This window comes from Solea solea, chromosome 1, assembly GCF_958295425.1.
Source record: "Solea solea chromosome 1, fSolSol10.1, whole genome shotgun sequence".
NCBI lineage: Eukaryota > Metazoa > Chordata > Actinopteri > Pleuronectiformes > Soleidae > Solea > Solea solea.
This window is the reverse complement of record NC_081134.1, coordinates 2,236,074-2,256,699: the sequence shown is the minus strand read 5'-3', so window position 1 is coordinate 2,256,699 and position 20,626 is coordinate 2,236,074. Positions and strand designations below refer to the sequence as shown.

The 20,626-nt window shown below is 39.6% G+C and overlaps 1 protein-coding gene and 1 long non-coding RNA gene across 2 annotated transcripts in view; both read left to right on the top strand.

Annotated features, from left to right (window-relative positions):
* Positions 1 to 3,318: 3,318 nt before the first annotated feature.
* LOC131466651 (uncharacterized) lies at positions 3,319 to 5,625 on the top strand. Its single transcript, XR_009241443.1, has 2 exons — positions 3,319 to 3,612; positions 4,606 to 5,625. It is a non-coding gene; the product is annotated as an uncharacterized LOC131466651 (long non-coding RNA).
* A 4,302-nt stretch (positions 5,626 to 9,927) lies between these two features.
* Positions 9,928 to 20,626, top strand: part of LOC131461254 (xenotropic and polytropic retrovirus receptor 1 homolog) — a 34,219-nt gene continuing 23,520 nt past the window's right edge. The window contains exon 1 of the mRNA XM_058632361.1: positions 9,928 to 10,386. Coding sequence (XP_058488344.1) covers positions 10,318 to 10,386 — 69 coding nt within the window. The 5' untranslated portion in view covers positions 9,928 to 10,317. The remainder of the gene's footprint in view (positions 10,387 to 20,626) is intronic.

Below are 20,626 nucleotides of genomic sequence, written 5' to 3'. Positions count from 1 at the left end.
TGTGTGTGCAGCATTAGAAGACTACTGATTTGGATGGTGGCCTGGAAGTGCAAACCCCATTACTACTAAGCTTGAGACAAATTTACATTCAAGACAAGAAATAAATAAATACATTTGGCAAAACACTTTTACATAAGTGCTGAAACAAACTTATGAAACTTGAGACATTTTCCAAAACAAATTCACAAAATGTGTAACAATTGTACAGATTCCCGCAAAAAATGTACAATATTTATTTGAAAATAAATTTGCAACATGACAAATCCCTAAACAAATGAACAAAAATTTAAACAAATTCACATTTTCGGAGACAAATTTACAAAATGAAAAACATTTTTACAAATTCCCAAAACAAATGAACAAAAGCCACAATTCTTACAGAAAGGAATGCACATTTATTTTCAGAAACAAAGTCACAAGACGCGAAACACACTTACAATCCCCCGAAACAAACACTGTGCAGCTAGAATTTCTCATTTCTAGAATTTCTTTTGTGTTTGGCATTTTGTAAATTTGTTTCCGAAAATGTCATTTTGTTTCAACTTGTGTTTACTGTTTAGTATTAGTTTGCACTTCCAAGCCACCGTAGATTTGACAGAAAGTTCAGATGTGTATGCAGGATGAATTCTGTCAAATGTTCTATAAAGATCCATAAAAATCTAAAACTATCATGTAAAACACAGGCGATAAAGTGTCTGCACTTCGTGTCCTCACCTACACTCTGTCTCACCTCTTGGACATGGACACACCCTCGCAGGTCTCAGTGAGTAGGACGTCGTCCTATTCCTGGTCTGAGCTTCATCTCCTCTTTTTAGCCAATTAGACGTGAGATTAACAGCTGAGGACACAGACGCCACGCTCATGAAATTAAAAGATGTCACAGAACACGTGACGATCCTGGTGATAGAATTAAACCAAATAGAGTATAATTTAAGTTATAGTTTTCTGTAAAAGGTGATATTTCTGACAGTAATGATGATGATGTTAGTGATGATAGGAGTCAGTCTTCTCTAAAGAAAGGCTGCCCTCTGGTGTTTACTCACGTTATAACATCTGCTGTAGCTGACAGGCTGTGTTTGTCACTCAGACTAATAAATAAGTCATTTCCTTCTGTGATTTTTCAAAAATAAATAAATATATAAATAAAAGAAGCAAAGTGACTCAGGAGTTCAACAGTAAACTGTCTTCAAACCTGGGGCATTTGTGTTCATATTCTTTGGGAAATTCAACACTCTGCTTGTGCTTGCCTCATTTTTTATTTATTTATTTATTTATTTAAACAAATACACATTCAAATATGTGGCATATAAACACACACACCCAGGATGTCCATATAAGGAGTTGTGTATTATATAGTAATATATAATTTACCGAGGGTGCACCTGCAGCACTGATCTGTGCCGTGTGCCGTGTGTTAATCTGTGTGTAAAATTATGACCTAAAAGTGCTATATAAATAACATTTCTTATTCTTATTATTATCATTGTTATTATTGCTGTTAAATTCAAGACAGAAAACAAAAAGAGATATTATTTTATCATTTCAGATATCATTTATATGATATTAAAGTGTCTTAAATCAGCTGTTCAAACAGCATTTTATTGGCTCTGTTCAGGATTCATGATGTCATCATAAGTATCATCTGCCAGTTTGTGTCTGTGTGGTGAAAAGGAAAGGAAGTGATTCATGTTCAAATTATAGTGTGACAGACTTTCAGTGCTGGACTGACTCCCGGTCATGCAGCGCTTCACCACTTCACCTCACTGGGCCTCATTTCACCCTCAGGAGTCAGAGTACATCCGCTCCTTTTTCTGCTGAAATGTGCACTCAGAGGAAATGTGTGGCATTCATCACATCTGGCATAACATGTCCCACAGGAGTGGAAGGACAGCAGCAGCAGCAGCAGCAGCAGCAGCAGCAGCCACAGCAGCCACAGCAGCAGCAGCAGCAGCCGCAGCAGCAGCAGCAGCAGCAGCAGCAGCAGCAGCCACAGCAGCAGCAGCAGCAGCAGCAGCAGCCACAGCAGCAGCAGCAGCAGCAGCCGCAGCAGCAGCCGCAGCAGCAGCAGCAGCCACAGCAGCAGCAGCAGTCACCGAGTGAGGAAGCAATCTTACAACCATTATGCTCAGTTGGCAGGAAAGTGCTGAGTCATGGCGCCGATATTTCTCACAGTTTCACAGGTTCACGTTGCTCCTGAAGAAAGATCACATTTATTTAGAGCCAGTCTATTCAAATGGCGGCCCGTGGGCCACATGCGGCCCATACCCCGACTTTTTAGTGACCCAGCCTGGAGAAGGGGCAGTCACTGAGAAATAACTAGAGAAGCACTTTTTACTGTCCCTCAAAGATTCCTACAGTAGCACTGACCATGAACGCAACGCAGTAGTTCTTTTGTGTTTTTAGACGTTTTTGGGTCGTATATATTATATGATGTATGTACGGTGGCCCTGAAGTGCAATCGCCAACACAAATAGGAAAACATGAACTAAAACACAACAACATGAACTAAAACACAACAACATGAACTAAAACACAACAACATGAACTAAAACACAACAACATACCTAAAATGAAGTGATTCCCAAAACAAACAAGGAAGATATTTCTCGACTCAGGGGAAACTGAGGGAGGGAAGCACAATTATTCAAAAATACTACCGCTATTCTAATAATACAAAGCTAAATGCAAATCAGTGAAGAGTTCCTTTAAGTTTAATAAGTATTAAAAGAGTGAGGAGTTATGTGTATGTATATCTATATGTGTCCTTGAGCAAAAACACTTAACTCCATGTTGCAGCATGTGAATGGATGTGAAACCAACTCTTCTTCTCCTGATTTTATTTGGTAGTAACGAGTAACAAAGATAGTTACAGGAAATGTAGTGGAGTAAAAGTAAGAGTTGCTAGTAATATAAATAAAAATAATTAACACAGTATATTACAGCACTGTCATCCAATACCACCAGAGGAATCCTCTGTACCATTGATGGTACATGTACAACAGTTTGAGAACCATGGTGCCTTTTTTAAAAAAAATTTTTTAAATGATTATTATTAAAATGTGCTGCAGAACAGTCAAAGTGAAAATGACCTGACACATCCCAGAGCAGCATCAGCTGCAGGAGGATGACACTGGTCTCAAGGGCAAAGAGAGAGAGAGAGAGGGGGGGAGAGAGCGAGAGAGCGAGAGAGAGAGAGAGAGAGAGAGAGAGAGAGAGAGAGAGAGAGCATCTGCCTGCATGATGACGTCACCCCGCCTCATCCCTCCAGCTCTTCTTCTTCCTACGCGTATTATCCAGCAGCGCCCGCCCGTCCGCACTGTCCGGGAGGATGAAACCAAACCGAACGCTGCGATTCCATTCATGATCAAATCCTCTCGATTATTAAGACCAAATGTGTCTTTATTTTATTTTTGTTTGTTTTCTTACCCTGGCGGACACGAGGAGAAGACATCATCTTTGTCTCGTGAATGTCTCTGCATGAAAGGATGAGGTGGAGGAGAGGAGGAGAGGAGGAGAGGGAGGATGTGAAGGCTTCGGGATGGATCCTGGAGGAGATAATGCGACAAGGAGACTCCGTGTTTCACTGCAGATGTCGACGCTCTGCTTATTTCGGTGAACTATTTTCATTTGTTTAACATTTATGCATGTGAATCCTGCTCAGGATTAAGATTAGGATTAGGATTATGCATGCAATTTAAGCGTCTGCAGACGTAAATATTAATGTTTTCATATGCTTCCATATTGTGGAGTCTTTTATTGTTTGGCGTCAGTGTGTTCGGTTGGATGCTGGTGTGTGTGTGTGTGTGTGTGCAGGCCTTTAATGGAGCATGTAGGCTAATGCTGCATAGCCCACGGCCCACATACACACTAGTAATAATATGGTGCATTCAGTGTCGTCACAAATGTGAGGTTTAATAAATCTGAAGTGTTTAATTCAAACATGGGCATTTTCTGTTTCCGTGTTTGTTCCTGATCATTGTGGTTATTTTTGATCTTTTTGGAACAATGTAGCAACATGACAGTGTGTTTACTGCAGTGCATTTTTTTTATTTCATTTTATCCTCAATTATTTGCACAATAGGACTATATTTTTTAATCAATCTGAACCTTTATGGTTCATTTTCACAAGGAGAATGACATTATTTGACACAAGCAAAGAAAATTACATTTGAATGAATTTGATTTTCAGAAATTTTGTTTGATTTTGAAAAAATATTGAGCTGTTTTTAGGCGTGTTGACATTGACAAAAGGAGCCCCACCATTAAAATCTGCTCCTAGCCTCATTCAGATGTGTGCAGGCCAGTGCGGGCTCTGCTCTGTAATGGCTGCCTGCTTGATGTGTCCTTGACATGTCATTAACAAAAAAAAGAAGAAGCTGAGGTTTAGTTATTGTTGGCGTGTGAATGATTTTGTGCCGCTGAAGGATTGTGTGTGTTGTGTTTGAGGCGAGGAGATGGAAACAGTTGACAGGTGTCGTGAACGACAGAGGGAGAAAAAGGGGAAGATGGTCAGCAGGTAGAGGTGTGACCTTTAAGTCTTTAAGCCTTTTATTGAATTATAACTCTGTTTTCTTTGTCATTTCTGTTCATTTTTCCTCTTTATAGACGATTCCAAAGGCAGGAGCTGCGGCTGCATGTTTGACATGGACTCTTTATGGTTGGATAAATAAAAGTAAGTGTTATCCAGAGAAAGAGACACAGCACGAGCGTCAACAAAAGAGATGATGAAGAGCAGCAGCAGCGCTGTTGCACCTCGGCTCGTTCGTCCTCAAGGTGACTGTCCCTGTCTCTTGAATGAAGGAAGAGTCTTGGCTCTCTCGCGCTCTCTCAGTGTTCACAGTGGACCTTGATTTAAAATCAGTCAATTAAGGCACGCGGTGAATGCCAAGAGAGGAGCCTCACTGTCCACGACGGCTGGAATCTTCTCAAAACTGCAAAATCATTTAAAGATGAGAAAAAAATCATTAAAAAAGTTTGTCATGGTGAATTTTTCCAATAATAAGTGGGGAATTACATTAATATTTCATGCTTCTTTCCAGTTATTCTCATAAAAACTGTATATAGTCTTCCTGTTTGAAGGTTGAGACTGATCAGGAAGTAACAGTTTATTGAATCGCTATCAGGGCGCAGAAATAACTCAATTTGAATTGAATTCTATGGGAAAATAAACAGTTTTCTCTGGTGTTTCAGATCTTTTTCAATAGCACATGATGTCCCTTTGTACTTTATGTTCCAATGTAGAGGACAATAGACGGTAAGTGTGGACACCCCTGTGATTTACAGCCCATATCAAGGAGCCTGGTTACACATGATATTTTAAAATGTACGGTTTCAAAATGTCAAATGTCAAAATCATGGCACCGTAAAAATGAGGCGTCCAAACTTGGATTTGTGTTGCAACAGTAAGACGACGTCCACTTACACGCTCAGTCCAGAACCTCATGGTTTATAAGATCCTTGTACTGTATGTATCATATCTTTGATGATTTTTCTTACCGTATGTAAGGTGGAGTGAATTCAGTGTGTTCTGTAATGGTATTTGTATCATGTTTTTGTAACATTGTGACATTTTTGTTGTTGTTCCTTTGTTGCCCTTCATACATAAATAAAATGTAGAGAGAAAAAGGCTCCACCCATTTCTGTTTATGAATCTTAAGAAAAGGTGTTTCTTTAATAAAAGACTTTTTTATTAAAAACTTAAAACTTTTAGGTTTTCTTGTGTTTATGTGTGTGAAAACAAATAAAAGAATAAAAAGAAAACGTGTGTGTGTGTGTGTGTGTGTGTGTGTGTGTGTGTGTGTGATGTATGGGTGTTTATATTCTTTGAAATATCTGTATGTATACTATTGTATCATAGTTCACTTTTAAAACTGTTTTTAATTTGCACTTTACAAAGTCATGCATCACATCAATAATTATGAAGTAATATAATAATAATGTAATGTTATTATTAATTCAAACATTAATACTGTGACGCGCAGCAGAGACAGCACTGGTTCTGACACCGACTAACACAAATTATGCATGAAAATATCAATTCAAATATGTAAATATCTGCTTTACTTCCCTCTTTATTTACTGTCTGTTTCTAACTGCGGCGACTGCTGTTTTCATGTGAACAGCAGTGTTATAAAAGGCAGAGAGCCTGCAGCCTAATCTGACCGTGACTGGCTGCTAATCCCCAATAATGACTGCTCTACATTTAGTCCCTGCATGTTTCCACAGGCCACAGGTCACGTCAGTTGCACTCAGCATTTCATTAAATCCCCTTCACAGCTACATGTTTGTTTGTTTTTTTAAACATACACACTCTCACAAATTACATAATCCGACACTGCGTCCATCTATCGATTCTATTACAAGCTCAAATGTAGCCGCAAGCTTGAATTTTGAATCATAACATTATGTAAGACAATGATGAGTCAACTGCAACCAGCACACTCATGTTCTACAATTTGTTTTACTCATATGGGTGAGGGTGGGTGAGTGGTTGAGTGAGTCGTCTTACATATAGAAGGTTAAGGGTTTGATTCTGGGCCTTTACATGTCAGTGTTTCCTTAGGAAAGACACTTAAGTTTCCTCCTGCAGCTTTGCGTGGTTATCAAAACTAGGAAAGGACACATTGACATGTAGACTAGTGGAGCCTGGGATTATATTTAATTAGTATTTCTGATTTTCCTTCAGGTACCACGAGAGGTACACAGTTTTATCTCATGACTCCTTGGCCGAGAAAAAAACCTTTTCCCTTTTTTCATGTTAATTAAAAACACCTTATTTAATTATTTAGCAGGTGACAGTAAAATAAATATAGATAATGAATTATATAGCTTTTTAAAATGTTTAATTTGATTTAATTTATTTCATTTTTAGTTTTAAGTCTATTTTATAGACACAGTTTTTGGTTTTTGCCTGGTTGGTAATCTGTTGCTATAACGACCAGTACAAACAATGTACCTAAAAATAGTACGCAGTACTGCCGCTAATATTAAATATTGTACCTATGACTGTTACACTTAATTCCACTGGTACAACACCAGCTAGTACTGTTAGTTTTTAAGGACAATTTAGTTTAATAAGATTGGTTTAATATGACTGAAGAAAGGAGGAAAAAGAAAAGTGACACCTTCTCTCACGAGATTAAGGAGCCAAATGGTGTCACTGAGTCCTGATAAGAGACATAAACAACAACAACAACAAATGATGAACAAAGAAAGTCATTTGTGTGAATAAGATGTAAGGATGGATGTGCAGGACCTGGAATACACATGGGGATGTAATGTGATAAACAAACACTAGAGGTTGCTGTACTATTGATTATTTACAATCCCATTGAAATTATCTGTGATTAACTTGTGTTAATCCTTTAATTTTATGACTCAGATTATGAGAACAAAGATATTTATTTAGTTTATTTACGGAGATAAGAAAAAAAGGGTTAAATAATTCACTTTTTGCCTGATGAAGCCAGAATGTGAACCTCCGACTGGCTGCGTTTACACTACATTTACACTCTTCATGCCCATTTTTTCATTGTTTATTTTTCAGGACCTGTCTACATTGTCTTTCGAAAAGTGACCTGAAAATTGTTCATAGGTCGAAAAAGGGAAGTGAAAATAGAGATATGCTTCAGGAAAACATTTAACAAAACATGAAACCTTGGTATGAGTTCATGTGATCATAGGTGGTGATGGTCATTCACCACTGTCTTATCTTAAAGACTCATTGTGTTTTGAGAATCTGCTGCCACCTTTATCTCCATCCAAATAAATTGAAATCCTGCACCGGAGAGATTATCAAGCATAATTAACCTACATTTGATTCATTTTGATAACTTTAAAACAATAAAGGTCAGGCGATATTGCTCCTGCTAATTGACATATTGTTTTGCCCTCAGTGATAAAGTTTGGACACTTAGATTACAGACACAAAAGCACACATTTATCAGATTAATTCCCACAAATGAATGATATCTGAATCTGTTTTTTCCTGCTTACACTTTCATGGCTCTAATCTGATTTGTTCCACGTGGGAGGAAAAGATTAGAGATCTCATATCCCTTGTTTACAACAGTTTGGCGTGTTTTATCTCCATAGTGATTTCATTTGCAGTTGCAGCTTGTGTATAGTTATGGATTATAGCACACGCCTGTATTTGCATAAACTGAAGTGAACTACACTAAAAATAAAAGGTCTGCATTTTGTCAAGCACTTTCATGGCATGTGAGAGTTGATATTATCAGTTTAATGGTTAAAAGGAAAAACTGTAGGTTTAAAGCTAAAAATAGAAAGAGAGAGACATGGAGAAATGTCTTATATATGCAGAAATAGGGATGAGTTAAATTAAAGTTGAGTTGTATAATATAATACGTACATAACAACATACTAAATGTTGATCTACAATATTGCACAATACAAGGTTCCAGCAGAATTTATTGTCAACAGGATATTGTCATTATTTTTACATAATGCTGTGCAAACACACACACACATACACTGACAGAGAGGACGTATGTGTGTGTGTGATGGAAACTTTCCACCACAAGTTCCCCAACCAGCATCTACGTCATCTTCTCCCAAAGGTGGCTGACGACATCACGTGTGTGGCATTCAAGTGCTATTGTAATCTGCAGCCTCTTTGTGACAGCACACAACGCCGAGTGGGGACAGATTTGAAAGGATTGCAATTGAAATGATGAATTTATATATATGATTGATTTTCATCCTTGTAAAGTGGAAACTTTTTAAATCTTTTGTCTCCCGACGTCAACTGCGTTCCGTTTACATTGGAACTTGGAAGTCGGAACAGGGAGTGACGTCAACCGCGAAATGCAAACATGACTCGGGCTAGCTATTGTTAGCAATACCATTTGATCACACAATTCTACGTGGTATTTTGTGCACAAAAACAGCTCCACGGTTAAAAATTAATCAGTATAATTTTCTGGATTCTTTGCTCCATTTGAAAAAGAAATCATTACATTAAACATCTTTTGTGTTGTGGACAAAACAAGACATTTGAGAACATTAGATTTGATTATTTTAGATTACACTTTGTTATCAGATTACTCTGAAATTTGTCTTGCGTCTCAAGACGTCCAACGTTCCACACAAACGTAAACCACACCTTTAATGACAGCAAATGTAACCCAACATCACCATTCGAGGTTTGGGAAAGGTTTTTTCAACATTTTCTGAAAACATTTATGAAAATAATGGTTAGTTGCAGTTCCAGTGAGCATTTGTGTCTCAGACTAGTTCCAAGTGCTGGGGGGGGACACACAGCAGACAATCAGCAAGAACTGCATGTCAAACCACATTCCAACAAAACTGAACTTTCCCTTTAACAGAGATCTATAAAGAGTATTTTTTAAGTAGAAAAATAAATAAATAATAATGATGATAATAATAATAAAACAGCATGAATTCTGAGAATTAAGTCAGAGTTCTAACTTTAATCTCTGATTTCTTACTTTTTTTCCTCTGAATTTCTTGGAATTCTGACTTTTTCTCAGAATTCTGACTTTCTGACTTTAATCTCAGAATTCATGCTGTTTTATTTATTTATTTTACTTTCCTAGTACTCTTTTGATCACAGCAGAGACATTAATAATATATACATGAGTAAAACCAGACCTGAACTGGGTGAAATAACAAATTAAATTTGTAAACAGGAATTATGTGCCCTATAATCTTTGTCCATTGAACAAATTGCCGTGTTCGTGGCCTCCTTTGAGCTCACACGCGTCACTTCTGGAACGAGTTTCGTGGCCAAAATGCCACACCTCGCGTCACAACCACCAACGAAGGCCGTGAATCCTGAAGGAGGGCGAGGTGTTCATATTTCCCACTGCACCTGAAGGCAGCGAGGGAGAGGGAGGTGGAGAGAGGCTGAACAACAGTGAGAGAGGAGGAGGAGGAGGAGGAGGAGGAAGATAGCCACAGTGAGCTAGCATCAGTGTCTGACTGCAACAGACTAAACGCTCATGAAACCATCATGTCAACATCGCCCCGTGTTGTTAGGGTGTGACTTTTCGTCGTGTGCGTGCGGAAAAACGCACTGAAATGTGAGCCGTTGGCTTGGCTTATTTTAGCTTAGCTTAGCGCGAGGACAGACGGGGGGGACATCGGTGTCCCTGAGCAGCAGCAGCAGCCTGTCTTCGGATGTTAGAGTGTCATAAAAAAACAACACATCCCTAAACCACCTCGGTGAGCTGAGCTGAGCTGAGGTGAGGACAGGACAGCAGCTCCCGGCTCAAGTGTGAAGGCAGCGGGGGAGAAGAGCAGCAGCAGCGGCAGCAGCAGCGGCGCCGCATCACCATGAAGTTCACGGAGCATCTCTCCGCTCACATCACCCCGGAGTGGAGGAAACAGTACATCCAGTATGAGGTACGTGCGTTAGCTCGCTCTTAGCCACCTCGAGCTAGCTCACTGGCTAAGTCAACGAGCGTTCACCGTCATACCGGTTAGACTCGATATTGGGACATTGTTTTATTTTTTTTTAATTCATGTTTTGTTCGGGTGGGAGGGAGATACTGGGCGGTGTTTGTGTTTCCGCTGTAGTGTCGCTGAGCTGCTGCGGCGCTAAACGGACACAAACACCAGGGGATGTGTTGTTAGCTCGCTACGGTTAGCTTAGGTGAGCTGCAGTGAGCTTCTCCCCACCAACTGTGTGTGTGTGTGTGTCACACACACAAGGCATTCTGCGCTGAGTCATCATTTATTGAGCTGGGAAATCTTTACCCCCCACACCAAAAAACATCCTCAGAGGTAGAGGCTGTTCCAGCTTCAAGTATCTTGTGCTCTAAGGTCAGGGTTTCCAGGGTCACTGAGGGACTGACAGCTCAGTGTCCAGTATTCATTAATGCAGTTACAACAGTTTTTCATGATGTCTTTATTCAGTGATGCCCAAACTGGGATATTTGTACCCCCCCAGGGGTATGCAAAGGCAAAGAAAACTAACGAAAAACAAAAACATGATTTGCAAACATTTGAAACTGGCACATAAATTGGCCAAACATTGCAGCCAAACATTGCAGTTGATTTCTGAAGTGGGAGATGTCTGGAGGACAAATGTCTGAAGGGGTACGGGACTGTGAGAAGTTTGGGAACCATCGCCTTTGTTGATGCCCTGTCAATTCTTGGTGTCCAATAAGCCAGCCCACCTATTTCCAGTAAAGCTGGGAACACCCACTTCAAATTGTTTTGCCCGATTCACAGTTGGGCAGAGTCTGCATCAGTCAGCACTAGTTTGGGGACAGTCTGCATGGCTAGATGGGACAGGAATCTGCGCATGAGAGTAATAGACCCGACCCGACCTCAGTTGCAGTCAATCAAAGGTGTTTGCATTTTTTCAGCTGATTCTGGACACAGTTGGGTAGTGTGTACTGATGCTTACCCAACTGCAACAATGGGCAATGTTTGTTTACCCTTTAAACTGTCGCTCGTAGACATGTGTGTAATCCAAGTCTTTTGTAATTCAGTAACAACTGTGAAAGTTTTATAGTGTCCCCAGTCTGCCAAAGATGCAGAGATGTTCTACAGTCGGTGTCTGCAGCCACAAATTATAGAATTTAGTTGATGTTGTCCCCTCACTATGCTTTTTTCTTTTTAGGTCACATTGAATCTCTAAAAGACAACATAAACAGTACTCGTCAGGTAGTATTGTTAGCAAGATGAGGGGTGGGTATCTCTTTGATATTGACCAAAATTACTGGACCGGATATCGTAAACAAAACAACATAAAATCTGATATGTTCTAAAAAACTTGGATTACATATTCATGCTTCATTTAGCACAGATATGGCACAATTGTGTGGTTAACAACATGGCAGTTTAAACAACTGTGTCAGACTTATATTGGCGTCGGAGAAGAAAAGGTGGGATTGAGCCGCTCCCAACTGGTTCTCGGTTTGATACTGGCCAGAATGCAGACCTGGGTTGTAGTTCAATTTAATTTGTATAGCATCAAATCTCATCTCATTACAGCACTTTGCATGGTAAGGTGGAAGCCCTACTTTGTTAGTCCATTAAGGAATCAGTCAGAGATTGATGAGCTTCAGAGCTTAGTGGACGCGGAAGTGCATTTATAGTAATCATACACATTTGCTCGTATGCCTCAGAGTGTTTTTGTTTCCTCACTCAGGACTGATGAGTACAGCATAATTTGTTACCACAGCCTATGTTAATGTATACAAGCTCTCGAGTTGCATCTGGAGGTGTAGTGTTTTACGTTACGATTTTATGTTATGAGTGTATATTTCCAGCATGATTGCTCTAATGTTCCTGCTCACAGGGTTTCTCCCTCATCTCTGCACCGGTGAGCTGACCTATCTATCTGCATAGTTGCAGTATTTCTTACAAGAGACAGTTTGCCAGGTCACACACTGGTTCAGCCAGTGTGCCTGCAGCACATTCCTTCGGTCTGTGTCACCGAGTTCACCACCGCGCCAAATCCCCAAATGTTATGACATTCAGTTCAGTAAAATTGACTTTGAAGTGGTGTTTTACTAAATTTAGATTATTTATTCACTGGTTCATCAACGCCTTATACTGTTTATTTCTGTCAGTTTGAGATAGAGCCGAGAGTTAAATAAGCTATCAGTCATCTCGACTCTGCACTCCTGACATGTTGTTTTGGTTCTGCCTTCGTTCCTTTTGCAGAACAGCCACATTAAGCTTTGAACCAAAGGTCTTTTCCTGCCGGTAGAAATGCTTCAGCTGTCCTTCAGAATTAACCCTACTTAGCTCAGCTCTACAGAGCCAAACAACAACAACAAGGAGCTCATAAGCTTTTGTTAAATTACAAATCATACAGCTCTCAAAAATCATCTGTAAGGTTTGGCTGCGGTAATGCTTTGAAATTTGAAATTACCGTAGCATCTGTTAGAAGGACTAAATAATAGTATGTATGTATTAGCTTCTAGTTATGAAGAGAAACCACAGTGGACCAGATGACATGAACATGAACATGGTTTCTCTCACCAACATTCCAAAGACATTCAGACTAAGTTAATTTGCAGATCAAATTACAAAACTTTGCCATAAAGAGCCTTTACACACATATGGAAACTAATTATGAGGGAGTAAGTCATTGCTTACATCAGAGGATTTATCAATATAAGAATGTTTTACTTTCACTATCAGTCCTAATTGGTGGGCTCTACATAGTGACTGTGAGTGTAAATGGTGAGTTCTCTCATTGACAGACACCAGAGCTGATTCAATTGGTGAATCAGCTGTAAAGCCCTGCGAACACTGACTAGGTTCAGTCGTGACACAAACACAGCAGCCCTACAAGGGCTATGTCGACTGTAGCATTTATGAATGGCTTTGACTGTTTTATTGTCTTTGTTATCAGGACAAATATTTTGCTGAAAAACAGCTAATTGATTTTCAACACAGTAAGTCAAGATATGACTTTTCTGATTTGTTTCTGATCGCATTGTGTTAAATTGCAGTTTTTATTTGAAATAGATCGTTGTACTCTATTAGTCTTTACCAGTTGGTGAAAAATGGGGTTTAATCCAACAAAAACAGACTTTTAGAAGACTGAAATTGTACTATTATATTGTATTATGATTGAAAGTTAAGCCACAACAGCTTGTATATCTTCAGTCAGAACCGAGTAGAACTCATGCTGGCCTGTGCCAGCTTACAAGATGAAAGGGGGTGTAGCATAGCAGAGATGGACATACTTTATTCATAAATTGATTCCCCACTAGTGCTTGCATACTGGGACAGGGCCAGGAGTCCAACTGAACATTGTATTTGAGCTACAACTGCAGCTTGACTTAACTGTGCATGGAAATATACTGGGTGACTTCGTACTGCTGTGACTTTACAAAAGTGACCTAACAGGAACTTCCTGGGAAATGAAGGTTGTCTGTTGCCCATTCAAAGACAATTGACTGTAGACCACGACAAGGCTTTTGATATGGACACACTCCGAGGGTCAACAATATGAAGCTGATATTAATCTTAGTGTGTCTTTGTAACAGGAGCGTGTGATTGTTTTGTGATTACTCTGGTGCACCGTTGAGTTGCTTATTATTTCCTCAGCACTTTCACTTGGAGTCAGATCTCTTGTAGCGTTAAAACACAGACCAGATGTAGCTTGTTGTTCTTCCCAGCTGTTAATCTGACCCTGGGCCCGGTTAGTTTTTTGTCCTGTGAAGATGTAGGAGTCCGGCCTCTGGGATTTGCAGAACCATGCTGACCAGGCCTGTTTCATGGATGTGGTGTTTTTTAAAGGCAGCTGTGCTTGGGTCAGACACTTAGTACGACATCTATATAAACAGATATGTACCCTGAGCTGTTATTATGATATGATATGATGGGCACCAGACCAAAGACTGTGGGTGTCTTTGTATTTATGCTGGCCTGTTTCAAACATGCTATGATTTATTACAGCTCCTGCTCAGCTTAGAGCGCTGACATTGGAACAGCAGTGTGCAGTTATTTAGATTTATCTGCAGAAATGTATAAGGTACTCTTATTTAATCCAGCCTGTACAACACACTCTGACTGTTGACTCACAGCCGACAAATAAATGTACAATGGAAGAAGCTTTATATAACCTCACAGACTGACTGCATGACTCCCAGACAGGAACTGTAAGAAAATACAGTAAATGCATGATGGTCATCTGTAAGACTCAGCAGACGCATTGACTGCATTAACAGATTGCTTAATGGCTTTATGGCCTGAACGCTCAAGGATTTGCATATCCTTACACACAGCATGAAATACAGATGATTCAGTAGTGGATTTTGACACACCATGTCTATCATCTAAAATTTGCCTTGACATTAATGTACAATGTAATTGCATGAAAAAAAACATACCTGATGTTCAAAGAAAGGCTGTGGGCTTTTTACTTTTAATTTCAAGCTAAGCAAGGGGTGGAACATAACATTGATGATACTTTGATAAATGCAAAGGATATCAAACCCTCAATCCGAATGTTGCTGAATTTCCCTGGAACCAATCATGCTGAGCGCTGCCTGAACAGTGCAGAAACAATGGCAAGTGAACGAGACTCTGAAAAAAGAAAGTTTGAAGAGTGCACTATTGTTTAAATAAAGTTTGTGGTTTGATTTTATGTGTGCTTTTAATTAATTATTTTTACAATGCAATATTGCCTTTGCTAGTCTGAGTTAGTTTATATTAACATATTGAAACCGTACCGTTACCATGGCCCAAAAACTGTGATGCATACCGAACCGTGGGAAAACTGGACCGCTGCATCCCTAACATAGAGCGTTCTGAGGGAGAAGTTTGGTGAATGGCTAACAAACCTTTCATATTCAGTTTTTTAAGGGGCACACTTTAGTGTAAACACAGTGTAGGATTTGCTCTCGGGTTCCCCTCACAATTGGTAAATCGTTCTGTGATTGCACTTTGACGTTTGCCATATTAAAGTAGCATGTTGTAGTTCTGAACCTGAGACCAGAAGTAACGTAGTGCCAATACAGGCAATGCTGACCTGCTCAGGCTTTGACAGAGGTAACATTCACCCAGTTGTAAGTTGATGTACCATCAAAATAATCTTGGAGACATTATTTGAAGGTTGAAATCCTTCATTGAGTTGCTTTAAATGGAGGATAATACAATTTTTACCAGGTGAACCGAATCCAAAGAAATAAATGTAGTCTTATGGCATCAAAGACGTCATAAGACTACGAGTAGGGGAAGTGGTCGGAGTAAAAAACAATAAAATGGTATTGAGCCTCAAACTTATTGATGGAGGCAGCTCTGGATCAAGTCAAAGTGAGATCAAGTGGGAAACATTTTCCTAAATTAGAGTATTTAAGCAGGCATACATTTTTGTGAGTGGTTAAAATAATATATTTCAGTTGTCCTCTGAGCTTGTGCTGACCTGTGTTTTTGCTTGTTGGTGCAGTCAGCTTTATGTAAAATGCTGACTGACTATATTCAAGTCCATATAACCTCATTTACGTAAACCCTGAACAATCATTTTAACCTGTCTATTTGATATTTTCTTTTGTCCTATGTAGTATTGTGTGTAGGACCAGATGGACAATGACTGTACATTTCAGTGCAAGGACGGCAGCACCTTGTTTCTTTATATATAACCTCCATATGCCATTGACCTGAGGTGTTTTATTCTTTCATAAATGAGCGCCTCTCTTTTTACTGAGTCACCATAATGCAGTGGTGGAAACTCTAAGCTTCATGGGAAGTTAGTTTGCTGATGCTTGCTGGTTTCAGCTGAAGTGAAATGAGAAGCAGACAGTGACATAAGGGTGTATCAACAATTCTCTGTTTTGAATTGCAGCAGACAATTTTAGGTGCCTCTGAAACTGGCAGACATAATTAAACACTTAACGCTTTATTTTCTGAAATTATTTTTTGAATCATAGAGATACATTGCATGTTGGGAATTTCACCTCAAGCCTCAAAATACAACAACAGAGTTGTATCTTAATACTAGTAGTAATAATAGATAGAAAATAATACCAGTTTGTTTTGTCTGCAGAGATAAGATAAGATATCTGAAGAGGCCACAGGCTTTAAATTCTGAAAAGACTTCAAGTGCATTTGTTCTGTAGCCAAACATTTTTATGATGTGTTTTGGTCCATTCATAATATTTTGTTGCTTTACAAAATCAATAGACTCTGAATTGTTGTTTTTAAAGACATATTATGCCTTAAAGTGCAAAGTGGCAGCCCTGTATTTTTCTGCGTGTCTGTGGGTTTTAGTCCTGTTGCTGGTCTGTCGTGTTGCTGCTTTCAGCAGAATACAGTCATGGAAGGCAGCTGCTGATTCTGCTGCTGCTCTGCTTCTGTTATGATTAAGATGAAAAGCTAACGATAAAGGACAGTGGAGGAGGAGTGGGAAAGAATAGAAGGTCAGAGAGAGGAGACAGCAGAGCAAAATGCTGGCCAGTATAGATGGAGAGATGTGGACAGATACGATAAAGGTTAGTGTTGGCACACAGATGAGATTTGTCCATTGAAGGTAGTTGAAAATATCAATAGAGGTGAATTAAAAGAGAGTCTTGACATTCTGAAAGTCTTTAATGCCATAATCATCTGATAAATGTACATCTTTCTAGGACAAAAGTAAAAGGCTTTGTGCATGGGAAATGTTCTTGACATGGAAGCAACTGCCTCACATCAGCCTAACTGGTATTAAAGGGTCCATTCTTAAACCTACTCACTCATCATGTCAGCGCACATGCATAGACCACATGCATGGAATTCCCACAGCTTTCTCTTGTCTGCAAAGTCTTATATGAAACATACTATATAATTATTATTTTACACTTAAATTAAATGTGTGTAAACTTGCTGCAAAAAGCCAATTTACTTCTTTATCATTGTCAATTTTATTTTTGCTAGTCAGTCATGTTTCGATGTCACAAATGCACAGGAAACGATTTACAACCAGGAAACAACACATTGAAAGAGACAGTAACATGTACTTCTTTATTACACATGCACCCTACTAAAATAGTGTCGACCCAAATGAAGGAAACACAGTCTGTTGGTATTAATGACAGTATGAAATCCACTTCTGAATTATGAAACAGTAATGTCTGAAATGAAGCGTCTCTGTAGAAGAATGCTTCAAAATTCCTTCTGAATGGTGCACAGGTCTGTTCCGCAGCAACTGGAAGAACTGGTTTCAGCTTATTAATGCCAAAAGAGATCCACCACAGTTTGACTGTTGGATGTGTTCAATAAAGACAGAAAAAGATTATACTTTAATTTTTTGTTCTTTGCACAAGTGCATTGTCTGCACTTGTCAAGCTTATAAACTTGTAATTAGACATTAATTGACAAATTATTGCAAAGAAAGCAGGTCTAGCTAAACTATTAAAAGCAATCCACATTCTTCCCCTGTGGACTAAACATTGATGAGCCATAGCATTAAAAAAAAAAGACCTGCCTAATCTGCTTTTGGACCTCCATGTGCCACTATAACAGCTCTGACCTGTGAGGCATGCACTCAAAACCTCTGAAGGTGCCCTGCGGTATGTGGCACAGGGACGTTGAGCAGCTGTATGTTGCAAGTTGGAGCGGCTGTGGATCAGACTTGTTGTTTCAGCACAACCCAGTCATCATTTAGTGGTTTGTGCCTCCTCTGACCACTGTCCGTAGGTATTCATCACTGCTGACCAGGAGCACCCCACAAGCCTTGTTGTTTATAAAATTCTTTCACTCAGCCTGTTGAAAGTGGTAATGTTAGACCATACTTTCTAGGTCTGTGTGTCTGTAGAGGTCCACTTGGGTCGCCATCTGCCCATTTCCGCAGTGGTCTGCACGCACACCCTACGTGGACGTTGTTGAGCACCGTTACAGTTTGAGTGCACATGAACCAATACGTGCTGTCTGCGAACACTCCATGGATGGTTCATGATGCTAAGGTTGTTTTGGTCTGTAACATAATAGGGAAACGCCATATACTAACGAGCCAAAAGGTGGCATATCACCACCTAGCAGAACAGACAGTTGTTCAATTAAATGTGGAGCCACATCCCTGTGCATAGAAACTCTACTGAGGTACAAGGCCAGTGATAGGCTAGGACAAGGAGGGAGTGGACCGTGAAGGGGAAGGGAAGGACAGGACATAAGTAGGGTAATCTGTGAGGATAAGCAGAGCCCTCCTTCCTGCAGAGCTACGTGTGTTTTGTTTTGGAAACTTGCGCCTTCGCACATGCTGAGCCAGGCTACTGACCAAATACATACACACTCACACACACATCTGAGTATGGGAAATGGTTTAGCAGTGTCTAAGTTGTTTACTGGTGAATACAACATGACAACAGATTGTTGAACAATGCACCACAACGTCGCCACAAGTTGCTTTACATCATATTAAAAGAAACTGTTCTCTGTGGTTCTGTGTTCTTTTGACATTAGAGCCAGTGTAACAGTCAGATGCAGACAGGCTGTCCATTTCCATCATTACAATTCAGCACACATGTCACTGAGACTTCCTCTGCAGGTACTGTATTGGAGGTGTAGTGGAACAGCCAATAGGAGCACCCAGTCTCTCTGAACTGCCCCTGTGATTGGTCAGATCCTCCTGTGCAGTTGTGAGACTGTAAACGAGAGGAGGTGCACTAGGAAAGAGTCTAGTTCGCTCTCAGATCACTTGATGTTCATAAATCTTAACACTTATTATGTAATTAATGATCAATGTAAGCAAAAAGATTCTGCATTTTGTACTCGAGTGTACAGCACATTAGGGCTGAAACAATTAAAAAATTAATCAATCTAATTAATCAGAACCAAAGAATTACTCGATGAATCATTATGAAAATGATCATTAGTTACAGCCCTACAGCACATGCAATGTGAGTACAGTCTAACGGTGTGATTCCTAACATGTTCAAGGATGACCTGGTTAAGTTATCCCTTGTGTGACTGTTTGTCTGTTTCTCACACAGCTTAAAATAATATGGACTGGGCTCGGTCCCTTGTGGAAATACCAGTATGACGCTTGATATGGGCTTCAGCGTCTTCTCACTTTTCTCTGTGTGAGAAGAGTGTGTTTTTACAGTGAAAGTACATGGGGCTCACTTACAGCAGTTGATGTAACTCTCCTCTGCCTGCTGAGTGTCTAATCTCTCAGGTTACAGTGGCAAAAGGCCTTGCATTGATCCCGACCTCTTTCCTCAGATTATTGCTCTGTTTTCATGCCGTCATTGACTGAAAACACAAAGATTGTGTCGTTAGTGTTCAGTGTTACTGTTACAGTATCAAACAGGAGGACAGTCGTCTACTGTTACCAGAGAAGTGGAGGCCAAATGTCGTCCATAATACTCCTGTAGAAGTATTTTCTAACTGTGGCAGAAGTGCGTCTGCTCCAGTTAGGTCTGGAGAAGTTTAGAAATGCTGCGTGATGTTTTAGTTTGAAAACTCCTGGGCTGCGTTTCATCCAGGACACATCAGTCAACACATTATTTATTGTTCCCTAATTATTCAAATCTCATTTAAGGGTTGAACTAGTTTATAGATTCACTCAGCTTCTCTCTGTCCCTTGCGATGACTCATGTATATACACCCTCACCAGCAAAGTGTGTTGTGAACCTCAAGTCAAGAAATGGTGTAATGTATATTTTGCAGTGGCTGTTTAATTATTTTCATTTGTTTGGCGTTGTCAAATTATGCATTTGAATTAAACTTTGTGCATTTTAATTTATTATCTATCTAAAAATCTGTTCATCACACAACTGTCCAACTGTTTGCCTTAAAATTGGCTGGTGACTTGCATAAGAAATGCACGAGATATTGAAAGAAATCTCTAAAAGTGCTACTTCTGCCCCACCTACTGCAGAGATCATTATTACATTGATTGTTTTGTATATATCAATATCACTTGTAGAACTTCATCTGGTGCATTTGATATTCCACAAAACCGAACAGTGGAAAACCAACAAAATCCTCTTGTATGGCTGCAGTACATCACAGTGCAGCAGTGGCATCTCTGTAGATCTGTGAGGAAAAGCCTTTACGTGACCACTTTGGGATGGAGCCCACAAATGATAGAAAGACAAATGTAATATTAAACAAGGCTACAGGACTAGAAAAAACATTAGTTTGTCCCCTCAAACAGCAATCACATTTGTTTGGTATGTATTGTATTTGCATACAA